General features: G+C 43.0%; 1 protein-coding gene across 1 annotated transcript; it reads right to left on the reverse strand.

Moving 5' to 3' along the window:
- Positions 1-763: 763 nt before the first annotated feature.
- Positions 764-5,697, reverse strand: SOCS1 (suppressor of cytokine signaling 1). The gene is made up of 2 exons (XM_073634902.1): positions 5,446-5,697; positions 764-2,888 (listed from the first exon to the last, which is right to left on the reverse strand). Exon 2 carries the CDS (start codon positions 2,808-2,810, stop codon positions 2,175-2,177), a length of 636 nt encoding a protein of 211 aa, XP_073491003.1. The 5' UTR covers positions 2,811-2,888; positions 5,446-5,697; the 3' UTR covers positions 764-2,174.
- Between the last annotated feature and the right edge of the window lie 14,185 nt (positions 5,698-19,882).

Below are 19,882 nucleotides of genomic sequence, written 5' to 3' on the forward strand. Positions count from 1 at the left end.
CTGTGAAGCCCCCAGAGGTTTGTTAGAGAACCTTAGTGAACAAACAAAATCATGATGGCCAAGGAACAAACCAGACAGGTTAGGGATAAAGTTGTGGAGAAATTTAAAGCAGGGTTAGGTTATAAAAAAATATCCCAAGCTTTGAACATCTCACGGAGCTCTGTTCAATCCATCATCCGAAAATGGAAAGAGTATGGCACAACTGCAAACCTACTCAGACATGGCTGTCCACCTAAACTGACAGGCTGGTGAAGGAGAATATTAATCAGACAAGCAGCCAAAAGGCCCATGGTAACTCTGGAGGAGCTGCAGAGATCCACAGCTCAGGTGGGAGAATCTGTCCACAGGACAACTATTAGGCTCCTTTCACACTGAAGCGCTTTGCAGGCGCTAAAGTGCTAAAAATAGCACCTGCAAAGCATCCCGAAAGAGCTGCTCAATGCACTCCAGTGGGGGCTTTCACACTGGAGCGGTGCACTTGCAGGGCGGTCAAAAAAGTCCTGCAAGCTGCATCTTTGGAGCGCTGTAGGAGCGGTGTATTTACCGCTCCTAAAGCGCCCCTTCCCATCGAAAACGATGGGGCAGTGCTGCAAACCCATTGGGTTTTAGCCCTTTTTCGGCCGCTAGCGGGGGGTTAAAACCGCCCCGCTAGCGCACTAAAACAAGGGTAAAGCGGCGCTATGTTTAGCGCCGCTGTACCACCAGCGCCCGCACGCCTCAGTGTGAAAGTAGCCTTAGTCGTGCACTCCACAAATCTGGCCTTTATAGAAGAGTGGCAACAAGAAAGCCATTGTTGAAAGAAAGCCAAAAGAAGACCTGTTTGCAGTTTGGGATAAGCCATGTGGGGGACACAGCAAATATGTGGAAGAAGGTGCTCTGGTCAGATGAGACCAAAACTGAACTTTTTGGCTTAAAAGCAAAACGCTGTGTGGCAGAAAACTAACACTGCACATCACCCTGAACACACCATCCCCACCGCTAAACATGGTGGTGGCAGCATCATGTTGTGGGGGTGATTCTCTTCAGCCGGGACAGTGAAACTGGTCAGAGTTGATGGGAAGATGGATGGAGCCAAATACAGGGCAATTTTAGAGTCTGCAAAAGACTTGAGACTCGGGCGGAGGTGTACCTTCCAGCAGGACAACAACCCTAAACATACAGCCAGAGCTACAATGGAATGGTTTAGATCAAAGCATATTCATGTGTTAGAATGGCCCAGTCAAAGTCCAGACCTAAATCCAATTGAGAATCTGGGGCAAGACTTGAAAATTGCTGTTCACGGACGCTCTCCATCCAATCTGACAGCGTGTGAGCTATTTTGCAAAGAAGAATGGGCAAAAATGTCACTCTCTAGATGTGCAAAGCTAGTAGAGACATACTCAAAAAGACTTGCAGCTGTAATTGTAATTTTCAGGTATTTATTTGTAAAAAATTTTGAAAACCATTTATCATTTTCAATTATTATTCAATTATGTGCCACTTCATGATGGTCTATCACATAAAATACCAATAAAATACATTTACGTTTTTGGTTGTAACATGACAAAATGTGGAAAATGTCAAGGGGTATAAATAGTTTCTCAAGGCACTGTATATGGGGTTATACGTGTGGGTATTAAAAGCATGGAGCAATCATTGAGGCTGATTTACTAAAGGAGCCTCACTGATTGCAATCAATAGATTGTAGCCATGTTCCCTTTAAATCTCAATATTGTTTTCCCTATGATTGACTGCTTTAAGTGACTAGCTTTAAACAGTAAAGATTGTCAACTTGTTGGAGCTATACACTGCCATTTTTTCTGCATGGCACTCCAATGCACATGGGTCAACATGCATAACTGAATAGCACATTTTTAGCAGTACTCTACACAAAATGAAATGATCAGATACAAATTAAGTTGTTTTGATCACTTTATAATAAAATGTATTACTTTTAAAATGTAATAAAATATAAATCTCTGCACAGCAGAAATACATTTCCGAAAAAGGAATAACCCTCTTTAGCTTGTGCAAATAGTCTTGTTTTGTAAACATTAAAAGGTGAGTGTTCAAGTTTTTGCCCAAAATACAGATAAATGGCTACAAAAATAAACTTGACAACCATTAAATAAGACAAAAAGTATTCCCAGAAAGGTCAGCTTTGTCCATTTTGCATTTGTTGTTAATGCCCTGTGTTATATCTGAAATGGGAAAGATTTTAAATAGTCTTTTAAAACTTTGTTGACTGGGATTCTGTCCAAGTTCTGTCTCCCAAATGTTGCCAATATGCTTTTTCGACAGAGTTCTTGCAGAGGTCTTAATCTGACCTTCCTTAGAGGAAACGATAGCATATTTTTAGGAGAAAGTAAATAATGTTCCACTAGCTGAAAAAGGCAGTTGAATGATTCTTTGCTGCCATCAAGACTGAATCTCCCAGCCTGAAAGTGGATCCTAATGCTGATGGGCCCTGAAGCTGTTTTAACACTGATAGCAAAAAAGCAGTTTTTCTGTCTACTGTCCCTGACAAGGAAAGTGCCCACAGGTTCCTGCCTTAGTTTGTCATGTGCCACATTGACTGTCATTGGTCCCCAGTAAAAACCACAACTATCCAGTGTGTTGCTGGTCCTGGTAATAATTGTGAAATCTGACTGAGAGCGGAAGGTTCGAAAGTGTGTATCACCAAGCTGTGCTGTAGGAAGAGGATGTCCAGGGCTGTTATGGATAGCTCTGGCAGGTTGGATCTGGGAACGATCTGTGTTTGAGGCATCCAGGCGTTGAGATCTTCTGTCTGCAACTGCATTATCGGCTTCCACCTTGCTGTGTGCTACCATCCTATAGACTAGACCAACCTATGTGGTCTTCCATAGCGTCCCTCCTAGTGGCAGTTCTGCACTTCCTTTGCTGTTCCCCTGGAAATTCAAATACAAAGATTAGATTAAACAATACAATAATATAACGAACACAATAACAATGCAGTTATAGAAAATTCACAACACCTTCCTCTCAGGTCACAAATAACTTTACATTTGCATAATATTAAATGTGCTTTAAAAATGAAAAACTGCAAATAAATATAAAAACTCTAAACTGATAAATGGCAACTGACGAATACATAAAACATAATGGATCTAATAACAGTGAACTGTAGCCATCTCTGTCTGATTTTTAATGGCAACCTACATTACATAGCTGCATTTCCCATCACCAACTCATCTTGCAAAACAGCTTTCTATTTTTACTCTGTAAGCTGTAAGTGACACGTTCTTGGTAAATCTGAACACTCAGCCTCTGATACACAATGCAAGTCTGTGCTACCCCTCTTTCCTGTTACTCAGCCCTTACCGTCCATGACATAGTTGGTCGACAGTAAATTGCTTCCTTTAAAATAATATTTTTAATTGTCTTGTACAGACAATGTGGTTCAATAAATCTTTGCTGATTGACTTGACCTTATCTCTGCCTGGGATTTTAAAATTCAGCTCTTTCTTGTAGAAGTAGTCTCCACTAAATGACTGCATCAGTAAATGGTTCAGAAGCAAGCAGGCATTCTCAGAAAACAATTCCCCACAGCCATTTTTACAGCTACTCTAGCAGGCAGGCATTGATTTAAAAACAAGCATTTAGGCAGATTGCTGTTTCTCTGAATGGTCAGTGCCAGCTATAGCTCTAGTCTAGTCTATTGGAAGCTTGTCTTTTAAAACGTACCTTTGATAATTAACCCCTACAGGAGGTAAATCTACAAAAGTTGCCCCTTTATTTTCATATGTCAGTGCATACAGCTTACACAATAACCTTTATTTCATGAACAATATATTAATGTGCACATTACAACATACTAAAGCATTCAGAAATCATCTTTAACAGGGAACTTTTGAAAGTGCACTGGTTATGCTATTGATTATTTATAACTTGATTTATTTCATATATTGTTCTTTGGCTTGAGGCATTGAATAAAGACCTACATGCAATTAAATTAAAAAAAAAAAAAAAAAAAACTTTGCTTTTTAATTGTAGAATGCTTTAACACAGATGAGGTCTGTTACTACAGTCTTTTATGAAAATATACAATAGTTTTTTCTGCCATAAATTCCTATATTGATAATGAGTAAGCTTTCTTTTAACTGTTTTGTACAGCTGCATAAGCTCTGTGCACTAGAATGACCCCTAAGTATAAATTGATATTCCAAATGATGGATGTTCGGATAAGGATTTACCATTGCATTCAACTAAGTCTTGCTACATTCATGAAACACTAGAGCAGGCCAGGGCTAAGGGGATCTATGCAAAACTAAAATCATTTCAGGTTCCTTTTTACTATCCCATTGGGTTACCACAAGAACGTTAACAAGTGGTATTATACATGTTAATGGTGTGTGTTGCATTAAGACAGCCCATTCATTTACAATAGGGCAATGGAAGGAAACATATCTTCGCCTCCCCTTTAACATAGTGTTCCACAACGCAACATGTAATGCATGTATGAAACTAGTCAGGTTATATAAACATGCATCCACACACAACAAGCCTACATTTTTCAGGATGCATGATCCCAAAATGAAAATGACTGCAGTTCACAGATCCCTTCCTCTTATGAAACTACAAGTCCCTGAATATGAAGACAGTGGGCATAAATAATATTCTGAGACTTGTGGTTCTATTGAGGCTTGAAAACCATTTTAGGTATGATACACATACACTGGCCCATCTAACCATGCTAAGACATGTGTCAACTGGCAGCCATCTGTTACTCATTCTTACCACTCAGGTATGGCATTTGGGGAGACTGAATCCTTTGAGGAGCATCTATGGGTTATGAAAAGGGTATGCAGCATTTCCTTACAGCATCCAAATCGGGAAAGCAGCAAACTCTCCTGAATCTGGTTATTTCCGTATTGTATGACTGCAATGGTGTATTGTATTGTGAAACAATATCGGCAAAACAATCATTAGCTCAGTATTTCTTTAATATCTGGAACCAATTTACTCAGAAAATACAGTAGCAATAGTACACACGTAGAATCTTAAATTGCCATGTGAGGTCCGCAGTGGCCTGTTAAAGTAATTCATTATTTTCTGTTCACACCTTTTTAGCTGCAGAACCACATCAGTGGAGGAAGTAATAATTTCCAGCGAATTTCTTCAGAAGGCAAACAATGCCCCATTATAAAACTTACAAACAGTCGGGGCCAGGTTATACTGACACAGCTGATCGACAGCTGTAATAAATACAGATTCAGGCTTTGTAAATTCAATGCAATATCCTGTATTGAATAACATGAATCCTATGACTGGGTTTGGTACCAAGGTCACAGACCAAAGTGAAGTAAGCCAAAGAAACAACGCATTCTCGTGGGTTTTGCGTGTACCTAAGATAATATAGCTGGCTAACCGAAGTACAAAAGACAAAAAAGAACGTACTTGATATACCAAACAGCACTAAGCGACAGCCTCTTAATGAATCCTTACCTGCTGTATGCGGGTTCTTCCAGCACAGAACTATTCCACCACGCTTGTAAGAAAATAAATCCGTGTATTCCACAGATACGGTCACACAAATAACATTCCTAGGGAGGCCAACAGTGATATAAATCATAATCTCCCACAACGTAGAATACAGTTCGAAAAGAGTATACTTCTCGGCTCAATGCGGGACTGCCATCGCCTCTAAGCTCAAATGAGTGACACGTTCTTTTTTGTATGAGCAGCGCCACCTCCCTCCTCCCCTTTCTCTGAAAACACGTGAGAGACGCCCAGCTGGGTGGCTGCGACTTTCACTTTCTATTCAGTCAGCTATTCTAGGAAATAGAGAAAAGTGCATTCAAAGAAATGAACAAAGACATTGAGCTTTGGTGGAAAAGGAGATTGCTTCTTTTTTTAGGTGTTAGGTTTCTATTTGAGGTAATAGAGAAATAATTTTGGGCCTGTTTTGTATTTAAGCTGAATTCCAGACACAAATGAAAGCAGCTCTGTAATTATTGACACATCATTACAATATTTTTATTCGACAATCCACTTTAAAGCAGTATTAAACCCCAAAGCAAACATTTATTATATTGCAGGCTACTCATTTTTAGATGTAGTGGCAGCAGTAGTTTTATTTTATTTGCCCCTGGTGATCCTGCCAATAATTCTGCTGTTTTTCAACAGACCAAGCTGTCCTGCAGAAGCAGTTAAGGGTTCAGGCAAACCATTTACCACTGATATGCATGAAATTGTAGGTCGCACTACAGTATAATATAATAAATAAGCACACTACAACAGATTGGTGGCACCTTTATTGATATTAGAATTAAAACAAATAACTTTATTCAAATAATTAATGAAATATAAATAAATATTCTTTCAAACTTAAAAAATTCTAACTCGCTCAGTCATAGGACTCGAGCTGTAAATAAATCAGTTCATAAAACCAAGTCCCCCCTTGATTCAAGGGTGACAAAACCACATAATGGTGCCAGCGACAAGGGTGGAAGGGAAGGGGAGCTCAAGCTTAAGCCACCTCAGGGCAAGTGTGAGCGGGTCTGTCACGCAGAGGCTTATATAGCCTCTTACTTCTGAGGAAAAAACGTTCTTCCCGCTCCTTGCCTCGTGACCAGCCCGCCCCCTTTTTTTTTTTAAAGATTTTTTTTTTTTAAATAAAAAACTTTATAAATGTTATTTCCTTTGGTGACCACAATCCCATGATGCGGGCGCTTTATTGTGCCCACTATTCATGGAATTGTAGGTCACACTATATAATAATAAATAAGCACACTACAACAGATTGGTGATAAAAATGGCCGCGGCACCTTTATTGGTATTAGAATTAAAACAAATAACTATATTCAAATAATCCCTGAAATATAAATAAATATTCTTTCAAACTTAAAAAATTCTAACTCGCTCAGTCATAGGACTCGAGCTGTAAATAAATCAGTTCATAAAACCAAGTCCCCACCAGCCTGGTTTTGAAAACAAGACCAGGCTACCCCAACACTGCGGCCTGTTCAATGCAATTTTGAAGACCTAAATTAAAAATGTCAAGACCAACATCTGAAAGATGTACGCCATCTTGTCTGTAAAGACCGGGAAAACCTCCTTCCAAATCTACGTGATGGAAGGAGATCCCCCCAATTGATGGTAAAAATTTTTCAATTGAATGATTAATTCTCCGTTTTACCTTTTTCCAATGGTCTGCTGTCCTTAGAATATAACCAATGTAGTCGAGACACCATTTCAGAGAAAACAACACACGTATTTGGAAACATTAATCTTAAATGATGCAAATCTTACTTAATTAAGAACATTAAATCTAAAGTTTTTAATCTACCAACATCGTTACCTCCAATGTGTAAAATTATCATAAATGGATAAGGCCAAGAATGAAACAATTCAGAAATATGAAGGAAAAGATTAGTCCATTGTAGACCACGAATGCCTTTCCAAAAAATAAGAAACTTATCAGAAGGCAAAGATAGGTTGGAACCTACAAAAAGGGGATTTGGGACTTGTATGAAGCGCTTAGGTAGTGGAGATAAAAAGTACCATATTAAATTGTATTATGAAATGTTTACTGGTTGTAATAAATAACAAACAATAAAAAAAGGAGTATTCGTTTTATATACAATAACAAATGTATTCATTTCATATAAATATAAGAATTATACACATAAAATAATGCAAAATATATATACATGTATACAGCACATGGTTAGATATTAAGAATAAAGAAGCGTAGTATTCTTGGCAGACACATGCCTGGTACCGATCGGTGCAATCGCATAGTATATGTGTATATACTGAGTCAAGAGGTTGGAAAAAACAACGATGGTATAAATGAGTAAAATTCCATATAGAATATAGCTGGGGCATCAAAAACAAAGCTCGACGCGTTTCGTGGGTATTCCCCACTCATCAGGAGCTGATGTAACCAAAATTCCTAGAAAATACATATAAAAATAATGAACCAAAGTGTCCATATGTAAGAATAGAAAGTAAGTATGTATATAAATATTTGATGTATCCAAATGATTGGATCAAACACACTCACCAACTCTGACAGCAAGTGCGGTGCGTGGCAATGGGCGTAGGGCGGGCCAGAAGCATAGCCTCTCCACGGGAGCTGAGGCGGCATAAATATAGATGCAACAATGGGCAGGGTGAAGAAGGGCAAGATGGAGCAGAATGTGTTCAAAATCAGGAGTGTGTTGTGATGGGAGCAAACGTATCTGGGAACAAAATATGGGGTATATATAGATTAGCAATATTGTTGCACAAATAACAATGATCAGTCTAAATCGTGAACGCAGTGAACTCCAAAAAAAGGGTAATAATGTGTGTAATGAAAAAGTGAATGAGTATTGGAAATCTATATATTACACTGTGAGTGACAGTGGAAATGAAAAATGTGTGGTGGCCAAATTTGGATGAGAAGTGCTGACAATTAGTGCAAGGAAAAGGGGTGGCAAGAGAAAAAGGGGGGAAGAGACAGGAAGGAGTGAGATCACCAAGGGGGGGCATCTGAACCCATAAGGAACAGCCAGTTGAATAGACAACAGGGAAAAGAGGAAGATACAACAACCTACCCCATTGTGGCATGTGGGAGCATCAGCAGCCAAACGTGGACCGCAAGGCTGGTGTGCAGTCATCCCAGGAAGAGACCAGCCGTGTCAACAGCCAGCTCCAAGTGGGGAATATAAATATGCCGCCAACGCCACGTGGGTGACATAGAGGAGGAGCCGCCGCATCTGAGCCAAGTGTACACTCAGCGGTCGTCGCGGAGGAAATCCTACCATAATGACACCGGGATGGACACGCTGTACGTCGGCGTAGTGACGTCAAAATGTGACGTCACACGCTCGACGTAGGGTACGTGGCGCCGATGCGCAGAGGGGCGTCCGCCCTATGTCTCCCGTCACTGAGTGAATGGGGAGAAAGGGAGGACCCACTGGCGCATCGCAGCTCCCACAGAGAGGAAGACCAGCAACGCCCAAACGTCCAAAAATCGCACACAAGCACAAACTGGCCAGGTGGAGGGTGTGCCCAGGTTTCCTATGGAAAAAGCCATGTGGGGCAATCAATCGGTGACCAAGGTGCTGCCTAAGAAAATTAAAAAATAACAAATAACAACATGAAAACAGATGAAAACAATTATAAGCAATAATATGTCCATGACTAAGTTCAATATGGATGGTGTATAAACCATAAAAGGGGGCCATATCTTGTATATGATGATACCCTGTAGTTAAGGGCAAAACTCACACCGGGAGGGTAGGGGAACATTACCAATCCCATGTACCCAATTGCTTCCATCCCGATAATTTATGAAAAAGAAAAAGGGAGTTTGGGACTTTAAATGAGGCGCAATTAAGTGCCTCCATCCCGATATTTGGTATATACAAAAAGGGGATTTGGGACTTTATATGAAGCGCTTAGGTAGTGGAGATAAAAAGTACTATATTAAATTGCATTATGAAATGTTTATTGGTTGTAATAAATAACAAACAATAAAAAAAAGGCGTATTCGTTTTATATACAATAACAAATGTATTCATTTCATATAAATATAAGAATTATACACATAAAATAATGCAAAATATATATACATGTATACAGCACATGGTTAGATATTAAGAATAAAGAAGCGTAGTATTCTTGGTAGACACATGCCTGGTACCGATCGGTGCAATCGCATAGTATATGTGTATATACTGAGTCAAGAGGTTGGAAAAAACAACGATGGTATAAATGAGTAAAATTCCATATAGAATATAGCTGGGGCATCAAAAACAAAGCTCGACGCGTTTCGTGGGTATTCCCCACTCATCAGGAGCTGAAATCCTACCATAATGACACTGGGATGGACGCGCTGTACGACGGCGTAGTGACGTCAAAATGTAACGTCGCACGCTCGACGTAGGGTACGTGTCGCCGATGCGCAGAGGGGCGTCCGCCCTATGTCTCCGTGACGGGAGACACATTTTGACGTCACTACGCCGACGTACAGCGTGTCCATCCCGGTGTCATTATGGTAGGATTTCCTCCGCGCCAACCGCTGAGTGTACACTCGGCTCAGATGCGGCGGCTCCTCCTCTATGTCACCCACGTGGCGTTGGCAGCATATTTATATTCCCCACTTGGAGCTGGCTGTTGACACGGCTGGTCTCTTCCTGGGATGACTGCACACCAGCCTTGCGGTCCACGTTTGGCTGCTGATGCTCCCACATGCCACAATGGGGTAGGTTGTTGTATTTTCCTCTTTTCCCTTTTGTCTATTCAACTGGCTGTTCCTTATGGGTTCAGATGTCCCCCCTTGGTGATCTCACTCCTTCCTGTCTCTTCCCCCCTTTTTCTCTTGCCACCCCTTTTCCTTGCACTAATTGTCAGCACTTCTCATCCAAATTTGGCCATCACACATTTTTCACTTCCACTGTCACTCACAGTGTAATATATAGATTTCCAATACTCATTCACTTTTTCATTACACACATTATTACTCTTTTTTTGGAGTTCACTGCGTTCACGATTTAGACTGATCATTGTTATTTGTGCAACAATATTGCTAATCTATATATACCCCATATTTTGTTCCCAGATACGTTTGCTCCCATCACAACACACTCCTGATTTTGAACACATTCTGCTCCATCTTGCCCTTCTTCACCCTGCCCGTTGTTGCATCTATATTTATGCCGCCTCAGCTCCCGTGGAGAGGCTATGCTTCTGGCCCGACCTACGCCCATTGCCGCACACCGCACTTGCTGTCAGAGTTGGTGAGTATGTTTGATCCAATCATTTGGATACATCAAATATTTATATACATACTTACTTTCTATTCTTACATATGGACACTTTGGTTCATTATTTTTATATGTATTTTCTAGGAATTTTGGTTACATCAGCTCCTGATGAGTGGGGAATACCCACAAAACGCGTCGAGCTTTGTTTTTGATGCCCCAGCTATATTCTATATGGAATTTTACTCATTTATACCATTCTTGTTTTTTCCAACCTCTTGACTCAGTATATACACATATACTATGCGATTGCACTGATCGGTACCAGGCATGTGTCTGCCAAGAATACTACGCTTCTTTATTCTTAATATCTAACCATGTGCTGTATACATGCATATATATTTTGCATTATGTTATGTGTATAATTCTTATATTTATATGAAATTAATACATTTGTTATTGTATATAAAATGAATACGCCTTTTTTTATTGTTGGTTATTTATTACAACCAATAAACATTTCATAATGCAATTTAATATGGTTCTTTTTATCTCCAGTACCTAAGCGCTTCATATAAAGTCCCAAATCCCCTTTTTGTATATGCCAAATATCGGGATGGAGGCACTTAATTGCGCCTCATTTAAAGTCCCAAACTCCCTTTTTCTTTTTGATAGGTTGGAACCATAACAACGCTGTGAAGCTCTCTTATGAGCCCAATAGATGTATGAATGGCCAAATATCCCTATGCAAGATTTGGCACCTAGAAATCAAAGAGATAAGTTAGGTCGGATGTAAATGTTAAATCTATTAGACTCCCATCTACCTAATCTCATAATGACCTCATCACTCAAACCCAATCTAGCACCTTCTGTCGCGGCTCCAATTCTGAAAGAATGAGTAGAAAATTTGAAAAGGGAAAGGCCTAAATGAGAAAAACAACGTCTTAAAACTGCTGAAAACTGAAATTTTGTCATAGGAGAGGAATCCATGTGAACAAAAAAATGCTGACCTGAAACTGGTCTGACTGAAAGGTATTTTTTGAGAATTAATAAAGGACAGAGGATGGAGTCACCAAAAGCGAATAGATTGAGCCATTGACCTTTACCTGATCTATCCATTTTTGATTTTCTGACAAAAACAAGGACCTTATCATCCGAAAAAGACGCTTCTGATAAAAACAAACCTTCTAAGCTGTGTTTGTTATTTGGTAACATCTCAGATATACAAAAAGCTGCAAAAAACATCAAAACAAATGCAGCATGAAACAATATAGCCTCGTACTCTGAGATGCAAACAAAAGGAGTGGCCAAACACAGCTTTGATAATATGTCCAAAGTAATTGGCCTGCGCCTATCTGGGGCCAATCTTACCTTCCGCAAACCTTTTAAAGCTTGTTTAACAGAAAAGAAATTGTTACAGGCTGGGAAATTATTCAGCTTCAAGAAAAAAGATACTCCTGCCAATATTTTATTGATGTGATTAAAGGAAAATTCCAACTGAATTAATGAACAAAGAAAAGCTAATATCAAACTCTCAGAAGGTGGTAAACCAGGAAAGCCCAACTCTTTATTGAAGTTCAACCACCTTTTCCATGCAACTGAATAATCATCCATGTTTTTGGAGTGATAGAATGTTTAATAACCTGAATTACTGGATTTAAATTAGATCCCAAAGATGACTCGGGCAACGGTACCCAACCAGATTTGCATGGGGCAACAGCTGTCTGAAGCGAGCCATCTGGAATCGAGATAAGGCATCAGCGGTGACATTAAGATTGCCTGGTATATGTTTCGCCTTAACCCAAATATTTAATTTTAAGCATAAAAGAACTAAATAATGCAAGGGTTTTATGACTAATAACGATTTTGAAGAAAGGCAGTTTAAAGCGAATAAAACACCTCTATTATCTGTATTGATTCTTTTGTTAGCGAGCTGATCACCCCAAATTTCCAAAGCAACTAAAACTGGAAATAGTTCCAGCAAAACTATATTTTTTTAATTTTGTTGGCAATCCAAAGGGGGGGCCATGAGCCAGAACACCAATGTGAACGAAAAATAGCAGCAAAACCTTGAGAACCAGCAGCGTCCATGAATAATTCTAAATCCGCTGCAAAAACAAAGTCTTCTTGGAAAAAAGATCTGCCATTAAAATCCTACAGGAATTGAGACCATACCAGTAGATCGTCTTTAACCTCCCTGGCGGTATTCCCGAGTCTGGCTCGGGTTGGATTTTTTATACCAAAAGCGGTATCCCCGAGCCAGACTCGGGCTTGCATCGCAGGATCCAGGAAGAGCATACTTACCTTGTCCCCTGGATCCTGCGATGTCTCCCTGCTGTGATCGGCGAGCCGCTGTGTCTCGCTCGATTCACAGTGCCGAGCTCCGTTCCCTGCGAGCGTTGCGACGCACGGGGACGGAGTTCGGCGGTAAATTCAAAAGTGAAACACACAGTATAGATACAGCATACTGTAATCTTACAGATTACAGTACTGTATCAAATAATTACACATCCCCTTTGTCCCTAGTGGTCTGCCCAGTGTCCTGCATGCAGTTTTATATATATAAAACTGTTCTTTCTGCCAGGAAACTGGAGATTGTCCATAGCAACCAAAACTGTCTCTTTACATCAAAAGTGGTTTTAGAGCAGCTAGAAAAAAGCGATAATAAATTAGAATCACTTGCAGAATTGAGCGATAGTGATTTGTGGGGAGATCCGTCATCAAACACTAAAAGTAACGAAAGCTAAAATTCTGCAACTGAGCAAATTTCAGTGTTTTTGATTTGATTACATTATTATATATTTTTTATTATTATTATATTATTATTTGTTATAATTATTTATAGTTATTTATTATATTATAATTTTTTATTTCGTTTTTCAAACTTTATCATACCCGGGATGTCTACTAGACTCTTGTTTGGACAGATTTAAGTGAACTATTCCTAAGAATTACAGGCCTACAATATAAAACGCCAAATTTCTGTGCAAAATAATTGTACCGCTTTCAGCACCTAAAATCAGAAATAATCATACCGCCAGGGAGGTTAAGAGCACAAGTCAACCTAATGTATGAAAAGGGGGATTTTAGACCTGACATAGCCAAGGATAGCCTTCTAGAAAATATTCTTCCCATAGGCATAATGCGTGTAGCAAAAGCCAGAAGACCCAGAAAAGATTGAAGCTCTTTTAATAAAATCTTTTTTCTGCGCAGGAAGAAAGAAATAAAGGATTGCAGCCTGTACATTTTTAAAGCAGGAAGTTCAAACTGGAATAAGTATCAATTTTTATGCCTAAAAATTCAATAATTGGAGATGGGAAAGTAGTTTTTTCAATTGCTAGAGGAATGCCGAAGTATTTAGTTAAAAGGAAAAATAACCTGAGGATTAAAGTGCGAACTATAGAATTTGGCGGACCAATGAACAGGAAGTCATCTAGATAATGAATTATCCCAGTATGACCAGATTCAAATTGTAGCACCCACTGAAGAAAAGATACAAAAATTTTGAAATAATAACAGGACAATGAACAGCCCATTGGAAGCAGTGGTGTATTTAGGTTTTGTGCTGCCCTAGGCCTGACTAAGCTCGCACACCCCCCTAATTTAACTATGACCCACCCCTTCCTGTCAAGGCCACACCCCTTCCTTTTTAAGATCCGCCCTGTCATCTTCATGGGAGGACAGAGGGATGCCACGGGAAGAGGACAAAGGGACGCCGCGGGAGGAGGACAGTGAGCGATATAGCATCTTTTCATTTGGGGGTAAGGGGATATGTGCTGGGTGCTTTGGGAGGTTCTTGCACTGAAGTCGTGTCCCTCCTCTGTGGCTCCTCCTCCTCTTGGCTGTGTACTGAGTGTGTGTGGCTGACAGTGGGGAGAGAGGTGTGGGCTGCTACTGAAAGCCCATCGCCGCTTGTGGGACTCCGGGCGGCAGATGTCCTGGGTGCCCATGCTGGCACATCCCTGTCTGGCCAGTTACCGAAACTCAGTGCCGTAACTTGTTTTGGGCTCTGGGACAGTGGCGTCACTAGGGTTGGCCTAGAGGATATCAGGTTAGGTACTTCCTAATGGCTCAGTTCCTGGGAACAGTAATGAATAATGGCCAACAGGCTCTCTTACCAGATCCGGTGAAACTGCAACAGTGATCCCTCCGGCTGGACGTTCACTCACTCTGGGTTGCCCAGGCCAACTCTAGTCAGTAGTGTAGCATCTCTACCCTGGCAGTGGCTTCATCTTTCTCCCCCTCTGGTGGTGCGGGTACAGCGTGGCTCTCTGGTGGTGCGGGTACAGCGTGGCTCTCTGGTGGTGCGGGTACAGCGTGGCTCTCTGGTGGTGCGGGTACAGCGTGGCTCTCTGGTGGTGCGGGTACAGCGTGGCTCTGGTGGTGCGGGTACAGCGTGGCTCTGGTGGTGCGGGTACAGCGTGGCTCTGGTGGTGCAGGTACAGCGTGGCTCTGGTGGTGTGGGTACAGCATGGCTCTGGTGGTGCGGGTACAGCGTGGCTCTCTGGTGGTGCGGGTACAGCGTGGCTCTCTGGTGGTGCGGGTACAGTGTGGCTCTGGTGGTGCGGGTACAGCGTAGCTCTCTGGTGGTGCGGGTACAGCATGGCTCTGGTGGTGCGGGTACAGCGTGGCTCTCTGGTGGTGCGGGTACAGCGTGGCTCTGGTGGTGCGGGTACAGCGTGGCTCCCTATCTGGCTTCCCCCAGCACAGTACTCTCTTTTTCTCCTCCTGTAACCCCCCCCCAGCAGAGTGCATGCATGCTGGGGGCTGTAGCATGATGTCTGTGTACACACAGGGCTGCCATTCTTCAGGGATTACTCTTCCCATGATGCCCCCAGAGTCTTCTGATTGGCCCTCTGCTGTGGCCAATTATGGGGTGAGAAACAGCAGTCAGGAAGCTGGGCAGCGGCACGGTGAAACCAATTAGAGCCGCTCTCTCTCTCTTCTCTCTTCGGCTGACAGAAAGAGGAGGGGGGTGAGCGGGGGAGATACACAGACAGCCCGCGTCTCTCCTCTCCCTGTCACGGCGCTGCTCCATTTACCAGAGAACTCCCCCGCTCGCCCCCCCTCCCCTATCTGTCAGCTGAACGGAGAAGAGAGAAGAAAGAGAGAGAGCGGCTCTAATTGGTTTTGTCATGCCGCCGCCCAGCTTCCTCCCTGCTGTTTCCCTCCCCATGATTGGCCACATCAGAGAGAGAGAGAATCACAGCTTTACAGGGGCGGCTTGACAGCTCCTGATTTAACTGCTTCCTGGCCCCATCTTCAGCCGCGAGGCCACTGCACTCCCAAGCTGTACTCCTGATGTGCCCTGCTGTGCGGGATGGAGCGGGTGCCGTTTTGGGGGGGGGGGGCGGCTTTTTGCCGCCCCCCACAAAGTGCCGCCCTAGGCCTGGGCCTTGTTGGCCTAGGCCAAAACACAGCACTGATTGGAAGGCATTTATCATAGAAAAAATAGCCTTCAAAGCAAAAACCAAGGGAATTGTAAGATTCTGGAGCAATGGGCAATAATCTAAAGGCTGATTGGATGTCTGCTTTTACTAATAAAGCACCCCGACCAAACGTTTTAATAATATGAATAGCATCATCAAACGGCATACTTAACCGAAGTAGATTATGGGTCAATTTCGTCATTTAGGGATTGACCTACGGGAAATGAGAGATGATGAATGAGCCGGTAAGAATTAGGCTCTTTTTTAGGTACTAAACCCAACGGGGGAACTCGAAAATTAATAAAAAGTGGGGAGATAAAAGGACCAGCAATCCTATTGGCTGAAATTTCCTTTATTAATTTATCCCTAACTATTTCAGTATGGAGGGAAACTGATTTTAAATTTTTTGATAATTGACAGCCTGGACCTGTGAAAATGGGGAGTTTAAAACCTGTTGAAAAACCTTCAATTAGTAATTGTGCTTTCTCTTTGTCGGGGTATAACATTAACCATGGATGCATTAGCCTCACAGGCGTGCAGGCCTCTTGTATGATCCCTGAGGACTTGATTGCTAGATGTTCTTTTAAAGCATCTTGAGACTGTGTGGCTACCAAAACAAAAAGAACATTCATGGCGGTAATGCCATGAATTCAACCACTTGCATTGATTTTCATTAAATGCGTAACATGTTCCTTTTTTACGCTTACGCATTTGAGTTCTGGTTTGACTGAGGCTGTGGTCTTGCATCTATGCTTCTGAGGAATAATTAAATTTAACCATAGCCCAACATCGTTGTTACCCCATTTTAAATTAGGATATATTGCAATTTTTTGACGAAAAGATTCATCATAACTAAGCCATCCAAACCACCAAAACTTTTATATGCCTCCAGAATATGCTCCAAATGCTGAAAAAGCCCAGGACATTTCTCTGGATGCTTGTCAGGTCACCTTGAGGCTAGCTGACAGATGCACTCTGTAGGAGTCATCTGTCACCTATGTAGTGGACCCTAGGCTACATAGGTGTAGTGGACCCAAGGACTGACTGCTGCGGATTGAACCCTGGGAGGTTCAGGAAGCAGGTCTACTGGATCACTGACACAGATCCCACTGGGAGCTTAAGCATAGATTCCCCAGGGCGCGGTGTCTAAGAGCCAGCAGGTGTTCACCAGAGCCTCCAGTGGTGAGGATGGACTGCGCTGCAGACTGGCTCCAGGTCGCGGCCCCCGGGGTCTCACAGCTCATGCTCACGGTAGACTACAGGAGAAGGGAAGGAGGCAGCAGGCTGGAACAACAAGGAAAGTAAGGGACAAGCCAAGGTCGGGGGCCACAAGCAGACAAGGACAACAGCATTCACGCCAAGGTTCAGGGTCCCAGGCAAACAGGGATGGTCGGGAACACGCCAAAGGTCAGGGTCACGAGCAGACAGGAATAGTTAAGAACAGGCCAAAGTCGGTAAATGGAATCAGACGTAGGAAACACAGCAAGTACACACGAAAGCTAACACACAATGGTTGATCAGCACTGCTGGCTTGCAGCGCACAGGTTAATATAGAGTTCCCCTTATAGGGCCTGGGGTGGGGCCATGCTTAGAGGAGAGGTTACAAAAGCAGTCAGGTGAGGGTCAGCTGGTCTCTAGAGATGAACACATGGAGACAGGTAAGCTGACCGACAAACTCTATTGCATAACCATGATGGTAACCCCCCTCTTATGAGGCCCCCCCCTCCCCCCCTGTGCCCAGGCTTAAAGGGAAACTCCAGATGGAACCTCCTCAATAGACGAGGAGCAAACACCTCAGATGCAGTGATCCAAGACCTCCCCTCAGGACCAAACCCTTTCCAATGTACAAGGTACTGAAGAATGCCTTTACGGAACCGGGAATCCAAAACTTGACTAACCTCGTACTTTAGATTATCCTCAGAGACCGGAACCGAGGTAGGGAGAGGGAGAAAGGACTTATTGAGGACTAAAGGCTTTTTAGAAATGGGTAAGGGCATGAGAAGACCATCAGAAGTCTGAGCAGGGTCCCCCAGACCCTTAAAGATGAGCTGGACATCCAACACAGGACCATCAGACTGGGTAGAGGTCAGTGGATCCCTGAGGTCAGGTTGGTTGGAAGGTGACGTGTCAGAAGAGTTAAGCTGGATAGCTGAAACACAAACAGAATGCAGAGAGCCCTGAACAAAAGATTGAAAACCCCACCTGGCCGAATGAGGCAGTCTATCCAAAGGATGGATTGAGTCTCTTAAACAGGTTTGAATGGACGTAGTAGCAGTAGGGTGAGGCCAGGTTACAGAAGGTCCTGAACAAGAAGCAGGAAGCTCACTGGGCATAGGCTGGACTGGTGCAGAGGCCGACTGAACAGCATCGCCAGGTGCAGAGACCACCAGAATTGCATCGCAGGGAGTAGCGACTGTGGAACTGGTGGATGAGTCAGCCTGGGTGTGTGTCCTAGGGGGTCCAGGGACAGGCAAAGGGAAATGGCCATGCAAACTGGAGTGACTGATCGGCTCAGGTTCACAGGTAGGCTCCTCATCCAGAGTGCCACACGACCCAGAGAGTGCCTCAGCCCGACTACTGCAGGAGACATTCCAGAAATCGCTATATACAGCGGGAAGAGCAGAAGATACTGGGATGGTGGCAACAGGAGGTTTCTCTTTTGGGGGTAACCTTGAGTAGGCAGGAGGAACAGGAGGAACCCCAAGTCAAGATCTGTCCAGCAGTCCAGTCAACATGTGGAGAATGGAGCCGAAACCAAGGAAGACCTAATACGATAGGAGATGAAGCCTTAGGTAAGACAAGGAAGGATATCCACTCCTGGTGGAGTGTCCCTACCGACATCTTAACAGGGAGGGTCTGGAAGCGGATAGGGCCCCCTGGGAAAACAGTGCCATCAAGACCACCAATGGCGTTGTAAGGGGCAAAAGGGTAAGTCTCATGGAAGACGCAGTTCCCCAGTCCATGAAATTGCCAGCGGCTCCAGGATCCAGATATGCAGAGATCGAACGAGGGGAAGCGCCAACATGAAGGAACACAGAAAGGAGAAGACGAGAAGGTGAAGGTGATATTTCAGGGTCCAATACTCCACCTTCCAGATGTATTAGCCCTGAGCGTTTTTCCAGATGAAGAGAACAAGTATCACGAAAATGACCTTTGATGCCACAGTAGAGGCACAGGCCCAGAGTTCTGTGCCTAGTGCGTTCTTCGGGAGATAACTTGGTTCGGCCCAACTGCATAGGTTCCTCAGCAGGCAGGAGGTGCTCCTCGGAATGAAGAGAAGGGACATGGAGCTCAGGCTGCCTAAAGAACAGGGAGTACTGGTGTCTTTTTTCCAGGGCCCTCTCCTGAAAGCGAATATCGATCTGGTTACACAAGGTGATGACACCATCCAGATCAGCAGATAGAGATCTTCCTGCTAATTCATCCTTCACTCTATCAGAGAGGCCATGTAAAAAGGTTGCAGCTAGGGCCTTATTATTCCAACTCAGCTCAGCAGTCAAAGTATGAAAATGAAGAGCGTACTGTCCCACAGAAGCGGACTCTTGACGGAGACGTAAAAGGGCGCTGGCCGCTGAAGAGACACGACCTGGTTCCTCGAAGATATTTTGAAAAAGTTTCAAGAAATCAGACAGGCTAGAAACCACTGGATCATTTAGTTCCCACAGAGGGGCAGCCCAGGCTAATGCCTCGCCGGACAGGAGGGATATAATATAGGCTACCTTTGCCCGATCGGACAGGAAGTTTTGGGGCAGAAGCTTA

This window comes from Aquarana catesbeiana, linkage group LG06 (genome assembly GCF_042186555.1).
Source record: "Aquarana catesbeiana isolate 2022-GZ linkage group LG06, ASM4218655v1, whole genome shotgun sequence".
Classification (NCBI taxonomy): domain Eukaryota; kingdom Metazoa; phylum Chordata; class Amphibia; order Anura; family Ranidae; genus Aquarana; species Aquarana catesbeiana.